The sequence below is a fragment of the Poecilia mexicana genome, unplaced genomic scaffold (assembly GCF_051168715.1).
Source record: "Poecilia mexicana isolate PSO_F unplaced genomic scaffold, ASM5116871v1 scaffold_18, whole genome shotgun sequence".
NCBI classification, from domain to species: Eukaryota; Metazoa; Chordata; class Actinopteri; order Cyprinodontiformes; family Poeciliidae; genus Poecilia; species Poecilia mexicana.
This window is the reverse complement of record NW_028263387.1, coordinates 561,810-580,238: the sequence shown is the minus strand read 5'-3', so window position 1 is coordinate 580,238 and position 18,429 is coordinate 561,810. Positions and strand designations below refer to the sequence as shown.

The following is an 18,429-nucleotide window of genomic DNA, read 5'->3' as shown; positions in this document are numbered from 1 at the left end:
ATCAGGAGCTGTATAACTAGAGGAGGCTGCTGACACTTCCCTGCCAGATTGTTAGCCAGTTATGGTACAGGCTTACCTCCGGTCAATTCTTTCTGGTCTCTTCCAGAATTCTGACCCTTTTGTGTCTCTGACTGTTTACAGCTGGTTGCCCTGTGAAGTGCTGGAGAAAGCAGATTCTGCCAAAGATCGTCTGGACCTACAGACGATCTTTGTCTGTAGGTCCAAGATACAAGAGCTGTATCCAATTTTAGGGTCGGCATCCATATGTAGGACGGCCTGGTAGACACAGGCTAAAGCCAAGGATATAGGACAAATTATCTAATTATAGAAAATACATCCCTGGCCCCTTCACATTCAGAAAAACATATTCATATTCCACTTATTCAGCAAATTAGGACATTGACTTGAACAGACTTTATAGAATAGTTAAACACTGACATTGTGGAACAGAAGACTGAAGAAAAACAGCTCCAGCTCTGATCCTCGCTGACCTGTCCTGAAAATCCTTTGGTCTTTAATGCACTTCCGTTCTGACAGTGGTTTCTGATCAGCTCTCTCTCATTAAAAAACCTACACAGTATGAAAAGTTAGCTAAACTAGTAACAATAAGAGTGGTTACTTTGGGCCAATTTAATTACATGGGAAATATTTCTTGGTTGTTCAGAAGCAAGTTTCTGGCCGCAAAGTCAAGAAATTCTGTTCGTAAAATTACGTCAATATTTTCTGTCACTCTAAGGTAATGCAATGGATCCAGTTTGTCCTGTAAAATGGTTGAACCTAGTCCAAGCAGACTGAATTATGGATCTCTGATCACTCTATTGCCACATTCAAGATGTTGGTGACGCAATGCAAGACTCGGCATAAAATGACGCATCTATGTATTCATGTCTATGGTCCCTATCATTTAGTTAACATAGGACTGCAGTACCGATTCTGAAGTGCCTGAGCAGATTAGGCTGACCTTGGCAACACACAGATACTAAAATGTGATTGGACGAAACACCAATAATCCACACAGACATATACGGGAAGCAGCAAAGACAAGAGAAACATTATAAAACAGAGAATAGACTATTGAAAGTAAATAACATTTAACCGAATACTTATCAATTAGGTTACAGCTAAATGTTAGTGATTCTGCTAGCTAGTGCAGTGACTGGCTGATCCTGATACTGAGCTGATTTGATATTAGCACAAATCATACATACTTTTGTTACTTATTTCTGGTAGACAGAAATACTGGAAAGGAATGTTTCCATCAACTGGAGATTTTAGATCAGGCCTATATATTCTGATCTTTTTTTTTTTTTTTTTTGGCTGATATTGAACCAGGACACCGCTGTAATTTTATAGGCAATATTTGTTTTACATATTTGCTGAAACTGTCAATATCTTGTGACAGCATGGTATGAGACAGGTAATCTGAAAAAAATCGAGCTCCTCTGCCTTCTCCTAGTGATAACTAGGAACAACTCATCGGAGCCACAAGGCAGATCTTGGCTCCAAGGGTGAAGGAACACATATTGGAAACCTGACAAATAAATAGCTTGAGCAGAAACGTCATAAACAGGTTACTTAGTAAAGTGTTAGTCCAATCTGACCAAGTAATGTAAAGCGTTACTATTTACAATCCAATAATCAGATTAAAGTTACGTATAGTTACGTATACAAGTCACTCAGTATCCATCCATTCATTTTCTTACACCTTTGTCCCCAGTGGGTCAGGAGGTGTTGGTGCCTATCTCCAGCAAAGGTTTCGGGTGAGAGGCGGGGTCACCCTGGACAGTGGTGACTGCATGCATGTTTCCCCATTTCAAGTTGCTGCAGAGCTCATGCAGCTTAAACAGGCACAGATGGTTTCATTCTGCCTCTTGATGAGCAGAGTATAAAGCTAGGTGACCTCAGGGCCTCTTGGCCAATTGGGCAGCATGGGTGCTGCAGCTTTGTTGGAAATGTGTGTATTTGCCTTGTTTAGAAAGATGCCAGGTTCATGGTTTCTCCCAGGTTACTTTTTACTTAAGAGGATTGTCTAAAAGCCCTGGATTTTGTTATTTACACTCATTTTTTCTTTAGGTTTTTCCCCGCCACTGTCAAGATTCTTCCTGGTTTATTTTAAATAAAACTTTAACTATACTCTCCTGGTTTTGCCTCTTCATTTCCTGTTTGTTTCTCCCCCTGACCCCCCACAAACAATAGACTGGCTTGGGGATGCAATAGATGGATTTTTCATTGAGTAATCAAGTAGTTATTTTTTCAAAGTAACTATGCCATTCCTGGTAGTAAACTATCTACACTGTACATTAAATGTATGTATATGTTTTATGATCTCAAGGTGACAAATTGTCCCAAAAACATCTTCTTCCATTTCCTATTGAACAAAATGGCTTGAGTCTTTAATCAAGCATTATTCCAGGACTGAACGCTCACTTTGTCATTTGCCTCACAACTAGCAAGATAAATACACACAAGCTTAATACTAGATTTTGACATATTTTGTCAAAATGTTTTATTATTGATCAAAATACTTTTACATATGTTTGGCACTTGAACTGGTTCAAGTTTGTATTTTCAAGTTTGGTTCAAGAAAGTATTTTACTTTCAAAAACTGTAAGTAAAATACAGCTAGTCAAACAGGACCCAGCAGTTTTAAACTGAATACTGTAGTTTTACCAACAAAAATAAAGTCTAAAAACATTTTTTTTTCTTGAACAACTATGTACATCAGTGCAACTGTTTTCCCACAAAAATAAATTAAAATCATACTTTTCACATCTAACAGACACCTTAGCTCCTCACTGATACCTTGGTGCCATCTCACTTTCCTCCCCTGCATTCAATAACTTGCCAAACATGAGCCATGGCTCTCAAAAGATTGAAAAACACAGACACAGGCAAAAAAGCCTAAATGTTTTTTTTTCCTGTCATTTTCAGCCACAAACATTTGATTAAAATATCTTGTCGTGCTCCTGTCCTGCTCTTTTCACAATAATTTTATTTAAAAAGTAACAGGTTAATACATATTTCAGTAAACTAATTGAAGACCTCACCAGAGCTTCCTCAGTCGCTTCACCTTTCTTCAACAGCATCACTATTCTAACACTGCCATTCTCTTGAGACATTACATAATATTTAATGCAATGTTATGCATGTTGATAAATGGTCGAGTATGATCAGGTGTTGTGTAGCCATTGCTCAAACTGACAAACTTTAAACAAAAACAGAAAAGGCTCATTTTACTGTTTCAGTCTCATTGTGATGAAATAAAACATTGTAGCTAGAGTAGCTAACCTTTAGGCAAAGGTTAGCAGTAAAATATTGGACGTGTGATTATTCCAGAATTATACGACTTAGCCCTGCAGTTTGAGAGAGTTCAGTCACCGCTAACCAATAGGGACAGGTCTTACATCGCTCTGTTTAGGCCCTGTCCAGGATGTTCATGTGAGATTCACAAGCAAAACTTGAGTTCAACCAAAAAGAAAGATTAAAAAACAAACGTGAGAATGCTACCGAAAACTTCGACTGGCAACCAAAAAATTCTGACATGCGCAGATAAAAATTTATATTATGCAAATAACTCTTTCCTTTCAAACAAAAATGAGTGATTTTAATAAAACATCTTTTTAAACATGTTTTTGTTTAAAAAAAATTAAATTCTTACAATTCAAAAAGTTTTGACCAGTTTCATTTTTTTGATTGCGTTAAACAAATTTAACTCCATACCAGTGAAGCAGGAAAAAGAAACCATCTGTCAACAGAAAGTCCTTTTATTTGACTTTTTTTTTTTAAAAGATGAACATATAAAGCACCATCTGATAAAACAGAAGATGGCCACTTTGAAATAACAGACACATTAAAGAAAACTGTCATTCATGACAAACATTTACATCAGAAAGGACAGCAGAATTTCTTCCAAAGTAAAAAACAAACAAACAAAAAAAGTCCTGTAAAATGTACTTTAAAGAGCAGCCCTGGTACTTCAGCAGGTTAAACTGAGTCAGTCCTCTTGTAAGCCACCATGCTGTTCACCTTGTGGATGGAGGTGGTGAAGGAGCGCAGGCGCACCTCCTCTGATTGGTTGATTATCTGTGGGCCAGACTCCTCCCACTTGTCTGGAACCACCAGGTCTTTATCAGTGTAGACCAGGAGATCAAAGGCACCTGCAGTGGAAGGTCAGAGGTCAGAGATCATTGGAACAAAGGGAGATAGTAAAGAGAAAGAAGAGGAACTAACATGGCGTCTCCAGCAGAGGGAGGAAGGTAACCGTGGCTGTTATCTGCCTGATGACAGAGCGGATCTCATCTTGAATGATCTTGATGGATTTCTCCCTGGGAGCACTGGGAACACACAACCAACAACGAAAACTCATCCTTACTGATGTCTGAGAGCTTATTTTAGGTTTATACTGCCCCCTGCTGGGGAAGATAATTTTGTACCCTACAGTTTCTAACAATATTCTGTCTAATTTGAATCCCAAAAAAAATATCAAATAAAATTTTTTGTGTGAAATCAGATGTTTTATCTGAAGAAAGCAACAAAGCGCTGACCTGCTCTCCTTAGCCGATTTGTCACACTCGATGTCAAACTGCCATCTCTCCAGCACCTCATTGGTTTCCAGACACGTAATGACCAACACCAGCTTCTGCACGGTGCACTCAAACAGCCACTCTGAAACAATGATGAACAGAAGGAGAACATTTGGAGAGCACCGATTCCAGCTCTTCTGGTCTCATCGACCAATAGTCATTTTCTTCCTAAAAACATCAGCTATGTTAATTAGTTTCTGAAAACTTCATTCTACAACTAAAATAATACACAAATAGTTGTGCACTGACTGCAGTTTTCTAGCCGATCAATTTAATTGATCTGAAAAGTTGCTAGATATAGCAAGAAAGTTCCTTTCACATGCAAGTATCGAAGGATCGCCCGAAATTAAGACAATGGTGTCTGCTTTATTGGTGCACTCCTACATAAAGAAACAATGGAGAATCCAACCAAAAATGAAAGAACTGAAAATAATTCTCATATATTAACTGATTTTTACTAAACTTCAAACAAATGATTTAAGAAATGCAAAACTATTTAACCAGGATAACTTTATCGTCATCTGCATATCTTATTGAGGGCAGTATTTTTAGATCATCAATCTATTGCTGCCACCTACTGGTCAATGATATTACATTACATACTCTTACTTTACTGTGTCAGAATTACTGATTTTAACAGGGATATTTGACTCTGATCAGACTATCGAGATCAACTTTCAACCTTTTGGTTTCCATGGTGACCTGTAGCTGAGGCCAAGCAGAAAAATCAAGTTGTCATTAGAACGTCAGGAATCCATGGAATAAAATCTTAAAACTATTTCAGTTCAGGTGACTCGTCTCTTGAGCCGTTTTACTGAGCACCGGTACCTTTGAGCTGAGACACCACGTTGGTCAGGTAGTTCTTCAGCTTGGGGTCAGTGGTGAGCTGCAGGGTCATGTCATAGTGTGTGACTCTGGTGAAAGTCTCAGGAGGGTAGATGCCCCGCTGGTACAGGATACTGTTGATGCCAAATGCTGTGGAGAGACACTGGGTCAGCTAAGGTTCAGCTAAAGATGCTTAGAAACCATGTTGAAGTGGAGCTGGAGATGCATGGATCAGACATTACTGGCTTATATCGATTTCTTGCTTCCTTTGAGGGAGACCGACTCAATATATCCAATTGCAATGATCATGGCAATTGCAATATGTGCAATATCAACACAAACTGCTTGAATGCAATATTTTTTTACGACTAACATGCAAAAAATATGTTTGGCCTTTTGGATTTCTTTCTACAGACTATAAACCCACACGCTTGTGCACTAATTTACACGCCACTTCAGACTTTTACCCGTATTTGGCCAGTGGCGGGTGCTAATTTCCACCCTTGCTCATAAACTGTCACGACATGGTGACAGCTTTAACAAATATAGAGAAAACATTTTTTTTTTATTAAAGTTGTATACTGCAGCTTGAATAAAATACAAGTACGTAGCATTTTTTGAGAAGTCTGGATTGCTTCACGTATATTTTGCACATTGCCTATGACTGTTGCTCGTGGGGAGAGACATTTCAGTATCTAAAAAACAAAAAAAAATGTAAGCAACCTATTTGACAGGAGTTGCATGTAAAATTGACAAACAGTAAATATTGTGATAGTATCAGTATTGGACCAAAGAAAGCAGGGCTTTAAAATTGTGGTGTTTTTTATGGGTGAAATAGACTCAAGAAATTGTAACAGCAGCTGCGAAGGGGGTCCTTAATTTATTTATTTTTTGTCATTGGGCCCAAAATTCCTGGCGGCGCCCCTGCAGGAGACTAATAAATGATCTTCTCCTTTCTCAGAGGAGCAGCTTCGTCATCAAAGTCAGCTCTTGGGTCCACCAGGCGTTTTGAACAGATGCATGGTTCCCACTGGGCATTAAAGTATTTCTCAAGTATGCATGAAAGAATCAAGGCAACACTCCAGGTATGATTTTGATGAGGGAATAAAATCATAACATGATGTAAGGCTAAAAAAAAAAGTCACCTTTGCGTAACACCTCTTTAATTCATTAAACCCAGCAACCTCTCGCTAAACATCCCCCACAAAACGCTAAAATGTAACCATATCAATGTCTACTGCTCGAGTAAACAACTTTAACACTGAGGCAAAGATCGGTTTATGAACGAATTGCGCTCCTATAGACTTCGGGATGCATATGGAAAATATCAGCTTTAAACTCCATTTGATTTGCTTTTGTAGCGCTCGACTTCAACGTCAGCGTGGTACAGGTGAGCGGTGCATTCCACTATGAAGACCAGTAAAAAGAAATCGTTATCTGCAACGACAATAAGTTGCATTTATAGCTCAGAGCAAACACACTGGCTTCCGGTGTTTATTGCAGTTTCATGTTGAGTTCATGAGTTGAACAAAGACTCAGCTCAGGCCCAACAGTTGCACTTTAGCACAGCGTGTTGTGTAGAAGCTAAGGAAAGAAACGCGCTGCTAAGCTATGGATTGAAGCTGAATACTTACAGAAGAACTCAGCCACCAACTCCGCGCTTCCTTTAAGAGTGATTCCCTTAAGAGTACTGGTCATGGTTCCAACTATCACCAACAGATTCTCCTCTAAAAGATTTTTGTGCCGCTTCTCTGTTCTCTGTTGTCTTCTGCTACCCGCCGTCCAGTTTGAAAATGTCATATGCACTTACACGCATGCGTAAAGCCTCCCTTCTCAAGTTGCGTTTACATTTTCTTGACGCGAGGGGGCAGTGCATAACAATCCAACTGTTGATCTCAGTCTTGCCACGAAAGACCTTGAAAGATTTTCGCAAATTGAACTAGTAATCACTACATTTAACTTTCTTGCTGCATTCAGTGAGCCAAACCACTGCATGTGTTCAGAACAAGAAAGCAGGCATTCCTATACTTTTGTGTAATATTTCATTCAAACTTATCATTTGTCAAGATTTGTTGTTGTGCTGTTAGATTTTGGTGCCATTGCTTGCAAGTCTGTCCCAATGTCAAAGTCGAAGTTATTTGTCCTTCTATATAAAAGAAAGTGCTGCTACTTTCAGTAGTATAAAGAAGAAATTACATTTTATTTGTTTTTTAGAGATTCCCCTGTAGTCAAATTCTCAATTTGTTTAAGTTTTGTTTGTCCAGTTATAGAATTTGTTTAGTCCTTTCTTAAATCTTGACAGAAACCAAACTGTTTATAGATTTATATCAAGGGAGAATACATATTTCACATACCAAAACAGCAAGTTTCTCAGCTTTAATTTAATCCACATTTATAGAAATCGGTAATGCTCATTCCGCATTGGAACAGTCGGGTTTGTGGACAGACTCACAGCGTAGTAATGGCGCCTGCAGGAGCGTCGCTAGCGTTGCCAGCTAACGGGCGATGTCCAAACTAGTAATTTATATCAATAGAGAAATCCTACAACCGCTAAAATCTGACAACGGCCCGTTTTTGTTAACAATTTGTTAAAGAATAAATTGCGCTTATTCATCTTCTTCTTGGTTTTGCTGGCAGTTGGAAACAAATCTTTAGTAGCATTACGGCCACCTACTGGTATGGAGTGTGGTTCATGATGGTCTAATCAGGGGTGAAAGTAGTTTTAAATTCTTGGGGGTACTATGACAAAACTACATATATATATATATATATATATATATATATATATATATATATATATATATATATATATATATATATATATATATATATATATATATATACATATCAGTGACGTGCGGTCAGGGGAGGCAGGTGAGGCAGAGCCTCACCTATCGTCATGGAAAAATAATATATAATAATAAAATCATTTATATTGCTATTTTCACCCTGTGGTTTGTACTATAAAGTATCTATTTTTTACTTAGCTTAACCAATTCTGATTAGTTTTTTCTTCAAAATCGCTGGATTTTTGCATTTTCCCATTCAAATGCTCAGAAGCGAAGCAGGTGAGGCAGCAGGAAGCTGAGCCTCACCTGGGATTGCGCAACCTCTCGCTAACTGCACTAGCTGCCATTCTATGAGAGCATGTTGGTCCTGTCTGTACGCCGGCAATGAAATGGCTAAAAAACATTTAATATATGGACTGATTTTCCATAATTTAGCTTATGTATATAATGTACAGTGTTTTCTGTGTACCCTGCCACTAACTACACACACTAATTGTGTGTGTATTGTGTTTTTTGTGCGGAGGAGCGATCAGAAACAGCAGAGAACAGACTCGAGGTGAGGCAGGCAGTTCTCTTGCCTCATGGCAGGGGGCGCTCATGATCCCAGATATTGTGACTGCACAACTGCAGAGTAAGACACAGTGAGCTAGCCATGGAGCTAGCCACACAGTAAATAAGTAAAGTACAGCGATATATTTGTTTTCTCATCTCTTCAGACATCAACATGAAAGACTACATTTCTACACTTAAGCAGTTTTCTAAAGTGGATTTTCAGTTGAACCAGGAGATAATAACTAAAGGAAGACCAACACCGGAGCTGAAAGTTTTGCTTCGAGACAGTTTGATGATTCTTAAATGGAGTAGAAAAGACATGCCGAAGATAGACTTGGCTTTGGATGAACGGATATTTTTGTGCAGAATTAGCGGTGAATGGATTTCATTGATACGTAAAGGTAAGACAGCAATAAGATGTTTTTGTTTAGTTTTTTAATGAAATGTGCATTTTTTGGGCTACAGTTTGTATGTCTAAATAATTCAGTAAATTAGAAGCGGTAGCTAATCTACCACAGCAATTATTTATTAATTAAACATTAAGCCTAAAACGTCCTACAACAACAGACTGAATATTCTGTTCGGTGTGCAAAATTCTTGAATGTTTTTTGGTGTTAAATCCTAAAACATGAAGTGACATTGTTGTCAGTTGCTATGGCAACGAGTCTGCATAGCTTGGCGAATACAGATCAGTTTGTTGTGGATCATAGCATGAAATTAATACCTACATTTTTAAGTTTCACTGAGTTAATGTGGCTATGGATGACATGTAAAAGATTAGTCTTTTTGCCGCCCAGCATTGTATGCATGCGCGAAATTTCCGTAGGTTCAATAACATGCATGGTGTCTAAGTCATAAGTCAGTGCCTCACCAGCAATGAACCTCACCACACGTCACTGATATACACATATATCAGTTGCCATTTGGCAAGGGGGAGGACATCAATAGGACTCTAAGAGCCTTCATTGCAAACTCGATGGGGCTGTGGAAAACCACCCTTGAAGCTAACTGCAAACCACTTGCACAAGTGTCCATCAAATGTGGCATATACCAAGGAGATGCTCTGTCCCCACCGCTGTTCTGCATAGGCCTGAACCCCCACAGCCAAATCATCAACAAGACTGGCTACGGATACCGAATGGAGCCATAATCAGTCACCTCCTCTACATGGATGACATCAAGCTGTACGCCAAGAGCGAGCGAGACATCGACTCACTGATCCACACCACCAGGATGTACAGCACTGACATTGGGATGTCATTCAGACTAGAGAAGTGTGGCCGGATGGTTACAAAGAGAGGGAAGGTCGTCCGCACAGAAGGGGTCTCACTCCCAGAAGGAACAATAGCAGACATAGAGCACAGTTACAAGTACCTGGGAATACCACAAGCAAATGGCAACCTCGATGAGGTCACAAGGAAAGGAGCCACAGCCAAATACCTCCAACGAATAAGGCAAGTCCTGAGAAGCCAGCTCAATGACAAGATCCGTGCAGTAAACAGCTATGCCTTACCAGTAATCAGATACCCTGCCGGAATAATTAGCTGGCCAATGGAAGAGATGAAGGCCACGGATGTTAAGACTCAGAAACTACTCACCATGCATGGAGGGTTCCACCCCAAATCCAGCACCCTGAGACTGTACACAAGCCGTAAGGAAGGAGGCAGAGGACTAGTGAGTGTGAGAGCCACTGTCCAGGATGAAACATCCAAGATCCATAAATACATAGACGACAAAGCCTCAACGGACGATGTGCTCAGCGAATGTCTCAGGCAATGGGGAACAGAGGACGAGGTGCTGGAGGAACCATCATGGGAAGACAAGCCCCTACATGGGATGTACCACCGACAAATAACTGAAGTGGCTGATATCAGGAAATCCTACCAATGGCTGGAGAAAGCTGGACTCAAGGACAGCACAGAGGCCCTCATCCTGGCTGCACAGGAACAGGCCCTAAACACCAGAGCAATAGAGGCTCAGATCTACCACACCAGACAAGACCCAAGGTGTAGGTTGTGCAAGGAGGCCTCTAAGACAGTCCAGCACATAACAGCAGGGTGCAAGATGCTGGCAGGGGAAGCGTACATGGAACGACATAACCAAGTGGCGGGCATAGTGTACAGGGACATCTGGAAACTAAAAGATTCTGAGGAATAAAAATTTAAATTTGTTTTCCTGATTTAAAATTGTTTTATTTCTCAGCAAGGTATCACATCAGGAACAAAGAGGTATCAGGTTTTGCAGACACAGAAGTTTATAGATTAAAGAAAATAATGACTAAAGTTAGAAAACAACTTTGATTTAAACGATGCACAGTAGCATTTTAATATTTTTTATAGTCTTTTGGTGTTTTGTTTTTAGCTTCTTACCCAACATGGAATCATCATTGAATCTTAACGGGGCAAGGGAGGCTGAAAAACGGGCTTTAATTTATCAAACATTGAACCAAAAGAAAATCAATGTCATTTACCTGCAAGAAACGCACAGAGATTATTTAATATAGACAGACTATCTAATATAGAGAGTGGAGGGGGGAGGTCATTTTAAGCCATGGCACCTCCCAGAGTGCAGGGGTGGGCTTCCTCTTTTCTAGAGCTTTCATTCCAAACTTTCTTGAAGTTGAACATGTCATTCAGGGGAGGTGTCTTTTAGTCGAGATAAAGTTTGATCATTTTAATATAGTTTTTATCAATATTTATGCTCCTATCACCAATGCAGAGAAAAAGTGTTTTTTTAACAAATTGGGGAACGGTTGGGTGATTGTGGGTCTTTGGTCTGAGGATTATGTTTTTATAGGTGGGGATTTTAATTGCATTGAAAATGAGCTTTTAGACTGTAATCATGCAGAGCCACACCCAGCGGCCCAACATGCTCTGCAGCAGCTGGTCTCGTCTCATGGCCTGGTGGATGTATGGAGGAGGATGAATGCAGGCTCCAGGCAGTACACATGGTCCCACATTAAGGAAAACAGAATCTCTTTAGCCTGTCTTGATCGTTTTTATTGTTTTAAACACCATTTTAACGCGTTTAAAACATGCCAGATTTTACCGGTGGCTTTTACAGATCACTCGTTGCTTTTAGGTAGTGTTTTTATCAGAAACATTTTACCTAGAAGCGCTTACTGGCATTTTAACTCTGCTTTAACTTATGATCAGGGTTTTAAAGAGGTTTTACATTATCTTTGGACTGGTTTTAGACAAAGAAAGTCTGATTTTACCTGTCTTAAACAGTGTTGGGACTATGGAAAAGTTCAGATAAAACTGCTGAGTCAACAGCACACTCTCAATGTCACCCGTGACATTACCAGATCTATTAGAGATCTGGAGATAAACATCGTGGAATTAGAACGACTTGGTGAATCCACAGGAAATCGAGAACATATTGAAGCTCTCAAATCTAAAAGGCTAGATTTAGCTAACCTGCTGGAAAGCAAAGTCCAAGGCGTATTGGTCAGGTCCCGGATCCAGAACATCACAGAGATGGATGCTCCTTCTAGCTTTTTCTTCAGCTTGGAGAGGAAGCACAGGCAGAGGAAGCTGATCCACTCTTTGCTGTCAGACACAGGGCAGCAACTGAGTGAACCAGGTCAGATCAGGAGGAGGGCTGTGGAGTTTTACTATTCTCTGTTCCAAAGTGAATACAAGGAGAACGAGGAACTGTTCAGGGAGTTCTGCACTGAACTAACCCAGGTCTCCGAGGAGACCAACTCTGAGTTGGAGCGCCCCCTGGGGCTCCAAGAACTCCACACAGCCCTCCTCAATATGCAGGGCCAGAAGTCCCCAGGCGTTGACGGGCTCACGGTGGAGTTCTACAAGGCCTATTGGGACATTCTGGCCACAGACCTGCTCGACATGTACAATGAAAGTCTGCACACTGGTTCACTCCCCTTGTCCTGCCGCAGGGCAGTCATCACTCTGCTGCCCAAAAAGGGAAACCTGCAGGACATCAAGAACTGGCGCCCCGTGTCCCTCCTCTGCACCAACTACAAGATCCTCTCCAAGGCCCTGGCCACGAGGCTGGGGAAAGCTATGGAGCAGGTCATCCACCGGGATCAGACCTATTGCGTCCCCAGCAGGTCTATGGTAGATAACATCTACCTGATTCGGGATGTTCTGGAGGTTTCCGGTTCATTAGGTTTACAAACTGGCTTGATTTCATTAGATCAAGAAAAGGCATTTGACCGCGTTGAACACGGCTTCCTCTGGAAAACCATGAGGGGTTTGGGTTCAGCGAGGGTCTTATTGCCAAGATCCAGGTTCTGTACAGTGACATTGAGAGTGTGCTGAAGATCAACGGTAGCCTGTGTGCTCCTTTTAGGGTGAGTAGAGGGCTGCACGGTCTCGGCTCTACACACTCTCCCTGGAACCCCTTCTCCAGAAAATATGCTTGTGTGCTTATGGTCTGGTTTTACCTGGTCTTAGTAACAATATGGTTTTATCTGCCTACGCTGATGATGTTGTTATTTTTATAAAAGATCAGCAAGATGTCAGTGTTTTAACCGAGATCACAGAGAAGTTCTCTGTATTGTCTGCTGCGAGGGTGAACTGGGGAAAGAGTGAAGCCCTGGCTGTGGGTGAGTGGTCTGATGGGCTCCCGGTTCTCCCTCAGGGTCTAGTATGGAAGAAAGACGGTTTTAAATATCTTGGTGTGTTTTTAGGCAATACAGATATTGTAAATAAAAATTGGGAAAACGTTGGGCAGAAAATCAAAAACAAGTTGTCTAAATGGAAGTGGCTTCACTCCCAGATGTCAAAGGGCGGCAGGGTGTTGGTTTTAAATAATCTTGTAGCATCACAGCTGTGGCACAAACTTTCTGTTTTAGACCCACCACCTGGTTTATTAGTCAAAATACAGTCAGAAATGGTCGACTTTTTCTGGAACGGTCTACACTGGCTGCTACAGTCTGTGTTGTTTTTACCAAGAGAGGAGGGGGGCCAGGGCCTTGTCCACCTGGCCAGCAGAACAGCAACTTTTCGTTTACAGTTTCTACAAAAATATCTGACAGGATCTCCTGTGTGGAGGGATGTGGCCAGCTGTATGCTGCTGGATGCTGCTGTTTTTAACTGATTTTAGTCTTTTACATTTAAAGGGTTTGCCTCAGTTTTATCGGGGTATTTTTAAATCCTGCGCTCTTTTTAAGCTGAAAGGAACAAAAATGCATAATTCTCTGCATTGGCTTTTAGAAGAATAACTAATGTGTGGAGCAAGACTGGACGTCTGCAACAGCACCATGCCGGGCTTTTCTGAGGCCTTGTCCAGGTCTGGGACGGTGACCCTGCGGCATCTGGTGCAGGTGGCGGGACCAGACCTCTCTAATGTCCAAGAGGCTGGCTTGATGCTTGGGGTCCGGTCCGCCAGACTGGTACGGCGCTTCCAGGAGCGGGTGAAGGAGCATCTGACAGCTGAGGAGAAGCGGCTCCTGCAGCTAAACGCAACAAAAAAGTGCCTGCCTGACCCAAACGACCCGTTCCCGGATGTGGCCTTGGATCCAGGTTTTGTGGAAGATGGTGGTCCCCTGCTGCAGAGTATCGTGCCAGGAATGGATTTATGTAAAACTGGTCCAAAAGTACTGTACAAACACTGTACAAAGATTTTTAACAGGAGAACTCTCAACAAAAGGCCCAGCAGTGTCTGGAGTAACAAACTTGGAGGACAAAATCCACAGTGGAGGACTTTGTACAAGCCTCTGATAAAGAAAAGGACTGGTGACCTTCAGTGGAGGATTCTTCATGGCTCCATCGCTACGAACTCGTTTTTATCGGTCGTCAGTCCTGGGGTTTTAAATGAGTGTCCTTTTTGCAGTTTGTCTGAGAGTGCTTTTCATGTTTTTATGGATTGTGTACGGTTGACTGGTTTTTAAAAAATTTTTACGAGATTTTTTTAGCCTTTTTGGCGTGGTTTTTACCAGTTCTGTTTTTATCTACTGTGTGCATTACAGTCAAGCCACTAGTTTTAAATTCTGTATTTTAAATTATTTAATTGCAGAGGCCAAAATGTCTATTTACTTAACTCGATACGACAAATTGCAGGCTGGACCTCAGCTTGATGCCGTGGCTCTGTGGAAGTGTAACATCAAGTCCAGGTTGAGATTGGAGTTTTGCTTCCACAGAGCCACCAGGGATTTAAATAGTTTTTTACAACTGTGGGGTTTTAAGAATGTATTGTGCACCGTTTCTGATCAGGAAGAACTAATAAATAAGCTGCTCATGTAAATATTTGTTGTTTTTTATTTAATTTCTTTGACCTAATTATGTAACAGTTTATTGTTAAATTATTGTACAATAAATGTTTTGTTAAAAATCAAAAAAAATCTTCTTCTTCTTCTTTAGGTTTTAACAGGAGAATACATCCATTAATGTTGCACTACTGCCATCTATTGGATCCTAATATCTATAACAGTATTTTTTAAAAATGAAAAATCTTCTTTTTCCCCTCAATACTCTTTAACTGATCAACCACATTCTCAAATTTCAATTCCCTACTAAAACCTAATTCCGTTTTTAATAATATTCTTTGATTTGCATATTTTCTACGACTAATAAAAACATGTTCCATCATTTCTACAGTATCACACCAACTACATAAACCAGTAAGATGTTTCCCCATCTTAAAAAGAGTTCCATTTAAAAACTGTGCCTGGTTCTTATTCAATTTATAATTATCTCCTCCCTCCTGTTTATTCCTCTGACCCTCACTACATCAACTGTATTTTGTATCCTATATAAATGTCTTCCATTTATTTCATTATCCCACCTAATTTTCCATATCTTCTTGCTTTCTCTCCAAACTATACTTTTGCCTTCAGATTTAGATAACTTTATTGGCAAATCAATATCTTCTTTATTAATTGCCTCCTTAAGCCAACCTATCTGCTCTTTCTTTACCCAAAATACCTGAGCAGGAGTACAGAATAATAATATTACATTTTTAATATATTTTGATGATTATTTGCACATCCCTGTTCAATACTCAACAATGCAGATAATGAAACACTACAAACTAATTTTTTATTTATATTGGCATCCTCCATCCATATAGCACACAATTCTACTGCATAAATACTCAGATGTTCCTTTTGAAATATTAATCTTTAAATCAGGAATCACTACTGCTATACTGGTTGCTTCATTTTTGGGTCTTTCGAACCATCAGTATAAATTTGCAAATAATCATTATATTCATTCTGTATTTGATTATAAAATTCTTGGCAAATTTCTATTGTATTTATTTTCTTAATATTTGATAGTGTTCTGTCTACATTAATATATTTCCATGTCCATGTAGGTCTCAAAGGCCACAATACTGTTGGACTAAATTCTTTATAATATACATTAAATATTTTTTGCTCTGTCATCCCTAACCCACCCCAAACTGTTAAATTGTTTCTTTCCTCTTTCCCAACAATTTTCTAATACTTTCTTAACTGGATGATCTTCATTATATCCTTTTAAATTTATCCAATAATTAATCATTATCTGTTGTCTTCTGATACATAATGGCATGTCTCCTGATTCTACTTGTAAAGCACACACTGGCATTGATTTAACTGCCCCTAAACAAATTCTCAATGCTCTGGCTTGAATAACATCTAATTTTTTTTAACTTAGTTTTAGCCGCTGAACCATACACCACACTCCCATAATCTGTTCTTGATCGAATGAGTGACACATAAATATTTTTAAGTGATTTTCTTTTTCTTGACAAGGTTGTAACATAACTGGCGTCGAAGTATTGGCAAACCGCTTCTCTTAAGATGCAGGTAACGAGGTAATTGCCGACCGGTGTGTAGATGACGTCAGGGAGTCCGTCCTCCTGCCTCCAGGACTCCATCTGGTGGAGAAAACCCCCAAACCTCCACCCAGAGCTAGAAATACCCATAACTTAACACACGTGGGCACAGCGAACAAGATTGCAGCTGGCTAGGTATGTAATTGTAGGGATAGGGTTAGGGTAAGGGTTAGACCAGGGGCCACCAACGCGGTGCCCGCGGGCCCCCTATCGCCCGTGGGCCCCTTGTTAGTTGCCCGCGGGGCAAGTTCTAAAAATAGCCATTGTCATTAGGGAGCATTGCCAAATAAATTATTTAATTTAATATTTTTACATTGAAGTAGTAAAAATTGTTTATATTCAGAATTAAAAAAAAGCTAATTATTAAAAACATTTAAATGTAAATTTTTATGCATAAATGTTATCGGAGGGCAGCAGCGCCTGCAGTCCTGCTGCTCCCTCTCTGCCGACCTTAGAGCAGACAGCAGCTCTAATGTTTTTTTTTTATTTTTTTACTTGAAGTAAAACAAAAAAAAGAAGAAGAATTTCTGAAATTTTAATTATCGAACCATCTTTGCAATTAACAAAATTGTGGAGAAAAAAAAAATATATTAAGTGTCAAAACATATTGTACGTGGCGCACATCTGAGTCTGTGGGGGTCAAAGGGCACCCAAAGCTTAAATCTTATTGGCCCGTTTGCTTTTGTTTATTTGGCGGTTTGGCGCTTTTTCTGTAAGCTAAAACTGAATGAGCGCAGTTTGAACCTCCCGTAGTTCTAGGAGCGGTTCGGATGCCGGTTGAGCTTTTTACCGTGTTCGGTTCTGACGGGTCGCCGGTTCTGAGCTTCTTTGATGTTTCCCGAACCGGAGAGTTAGCGGGTCACCCGTTAGCTGACATCTGCCGCTCCTAAACAATTTAATCTAGTTAAAACGTTTCCTAAAAGAGTAAAAACTGAACAAACATTGTTGCTTCACCTTCTCCTCCTCTGGACGTCTGACACCAGAACCGGGGATCAACATCCTCCTCTTTCCATGGATCACAGGTCAGCTTCGCTTCCATGTCTTTATTTGTATTTAGCATCGTTTGTGTTAAAAAAAAAAAAAAGGCTTCGCTGCTTTAGTGGTTTAAGTTTGCGCTGGTTTTGTGCGATGCGCACATGATGCGCTCTTACAGGTCAGGTGCAGGGATCGTTTTGTGCTACCTTACAATCTGTCGGACATTTTTTTTCTCGACATCTGGTGTCAGCCAGCAGAAGCCAGCAGATGTCTCTGCACAATTTGTTAATAGTAAAGAGGGTTGGATAAAAATATACAATAACTTTTCTTTTTTTATTTAAAGGAAAATCTCACAGTGCGTCCAACAGCTGCAATAATCCTGACTGTCAGTCACTTGTGGGAAATTTAGAATCACACAGAAAAGCTAAGAAAGGGAATCAAACTTAAAACTGAACTAAGAACTTCTGATCTTTTCAGAGAAAATTCAAAAGATCAGAGGATTAATCTGCACATCCACTCCAAAGCCAGTACCAATGCTGTGCCCAAACAAAACAAAAGCAGTAAAAATGACCCAATTTCAACTACTTCATTATAAAACCCTAGAAGAAATTATAAGTCAATTAAGCTCCAGTTCCTGCTGTCTGGATGTCCTACCCACACATTTCTTTAAGAAAGTCCTGCCTGTCGTTGCTAATGATCTGCTCCATATAGTAAACACATCGTTGTCTTCAGGTGTTTTCCCCCAGACTTTGAAAACAGCAGTTATCAAACCACTGATAAAAAAGAACAATCTGGACAAATCACTACTGCAGAATTACAGGCCAATCTCCAACCTCCAATTCATCAGCAAAGTTATTGAAAAAGCAGTTTTTAAACAATTAAATAACTTCTTAACAATAATGAATCGCTTTGACTCC

General features: G+C 40.0%; 1 protein-coding gene across 1 annotated transcript; it reads right to left on the bottom strand.

The window, feature by feature from the left end:
- Positions 1-3,746: 3,746 nt before the first annotated feature.
- On the bottom strand, positions 3,747-7,213 carry mad2l1 (MAD2 mitotic arrest deficient-like 1 (yeast)). Its single transcript, XM_014978351.2, has 5 exons — positions 7,043-7,213; positions 5,412-5,558; positions 4,545-4,665; positions 4,231-4,334; positions 3,747-4,157 (listed from the first exon to the last, which is right to left on the bottom strand). Exons 1-5 carry the CDS (start codon positions 7,206-7,208, stop codon positions 3,985-3,987), a joined length of 711 nt encoding a protein of 236 aa, XP_014833837.2. The 5' UTR covers positions 7,209-7,213; the 3' UTR covers positions 3,747-3,984.
- Between the last annotated feature and the right edge of the window lie 11,216 nt (positions 7,214-18,429).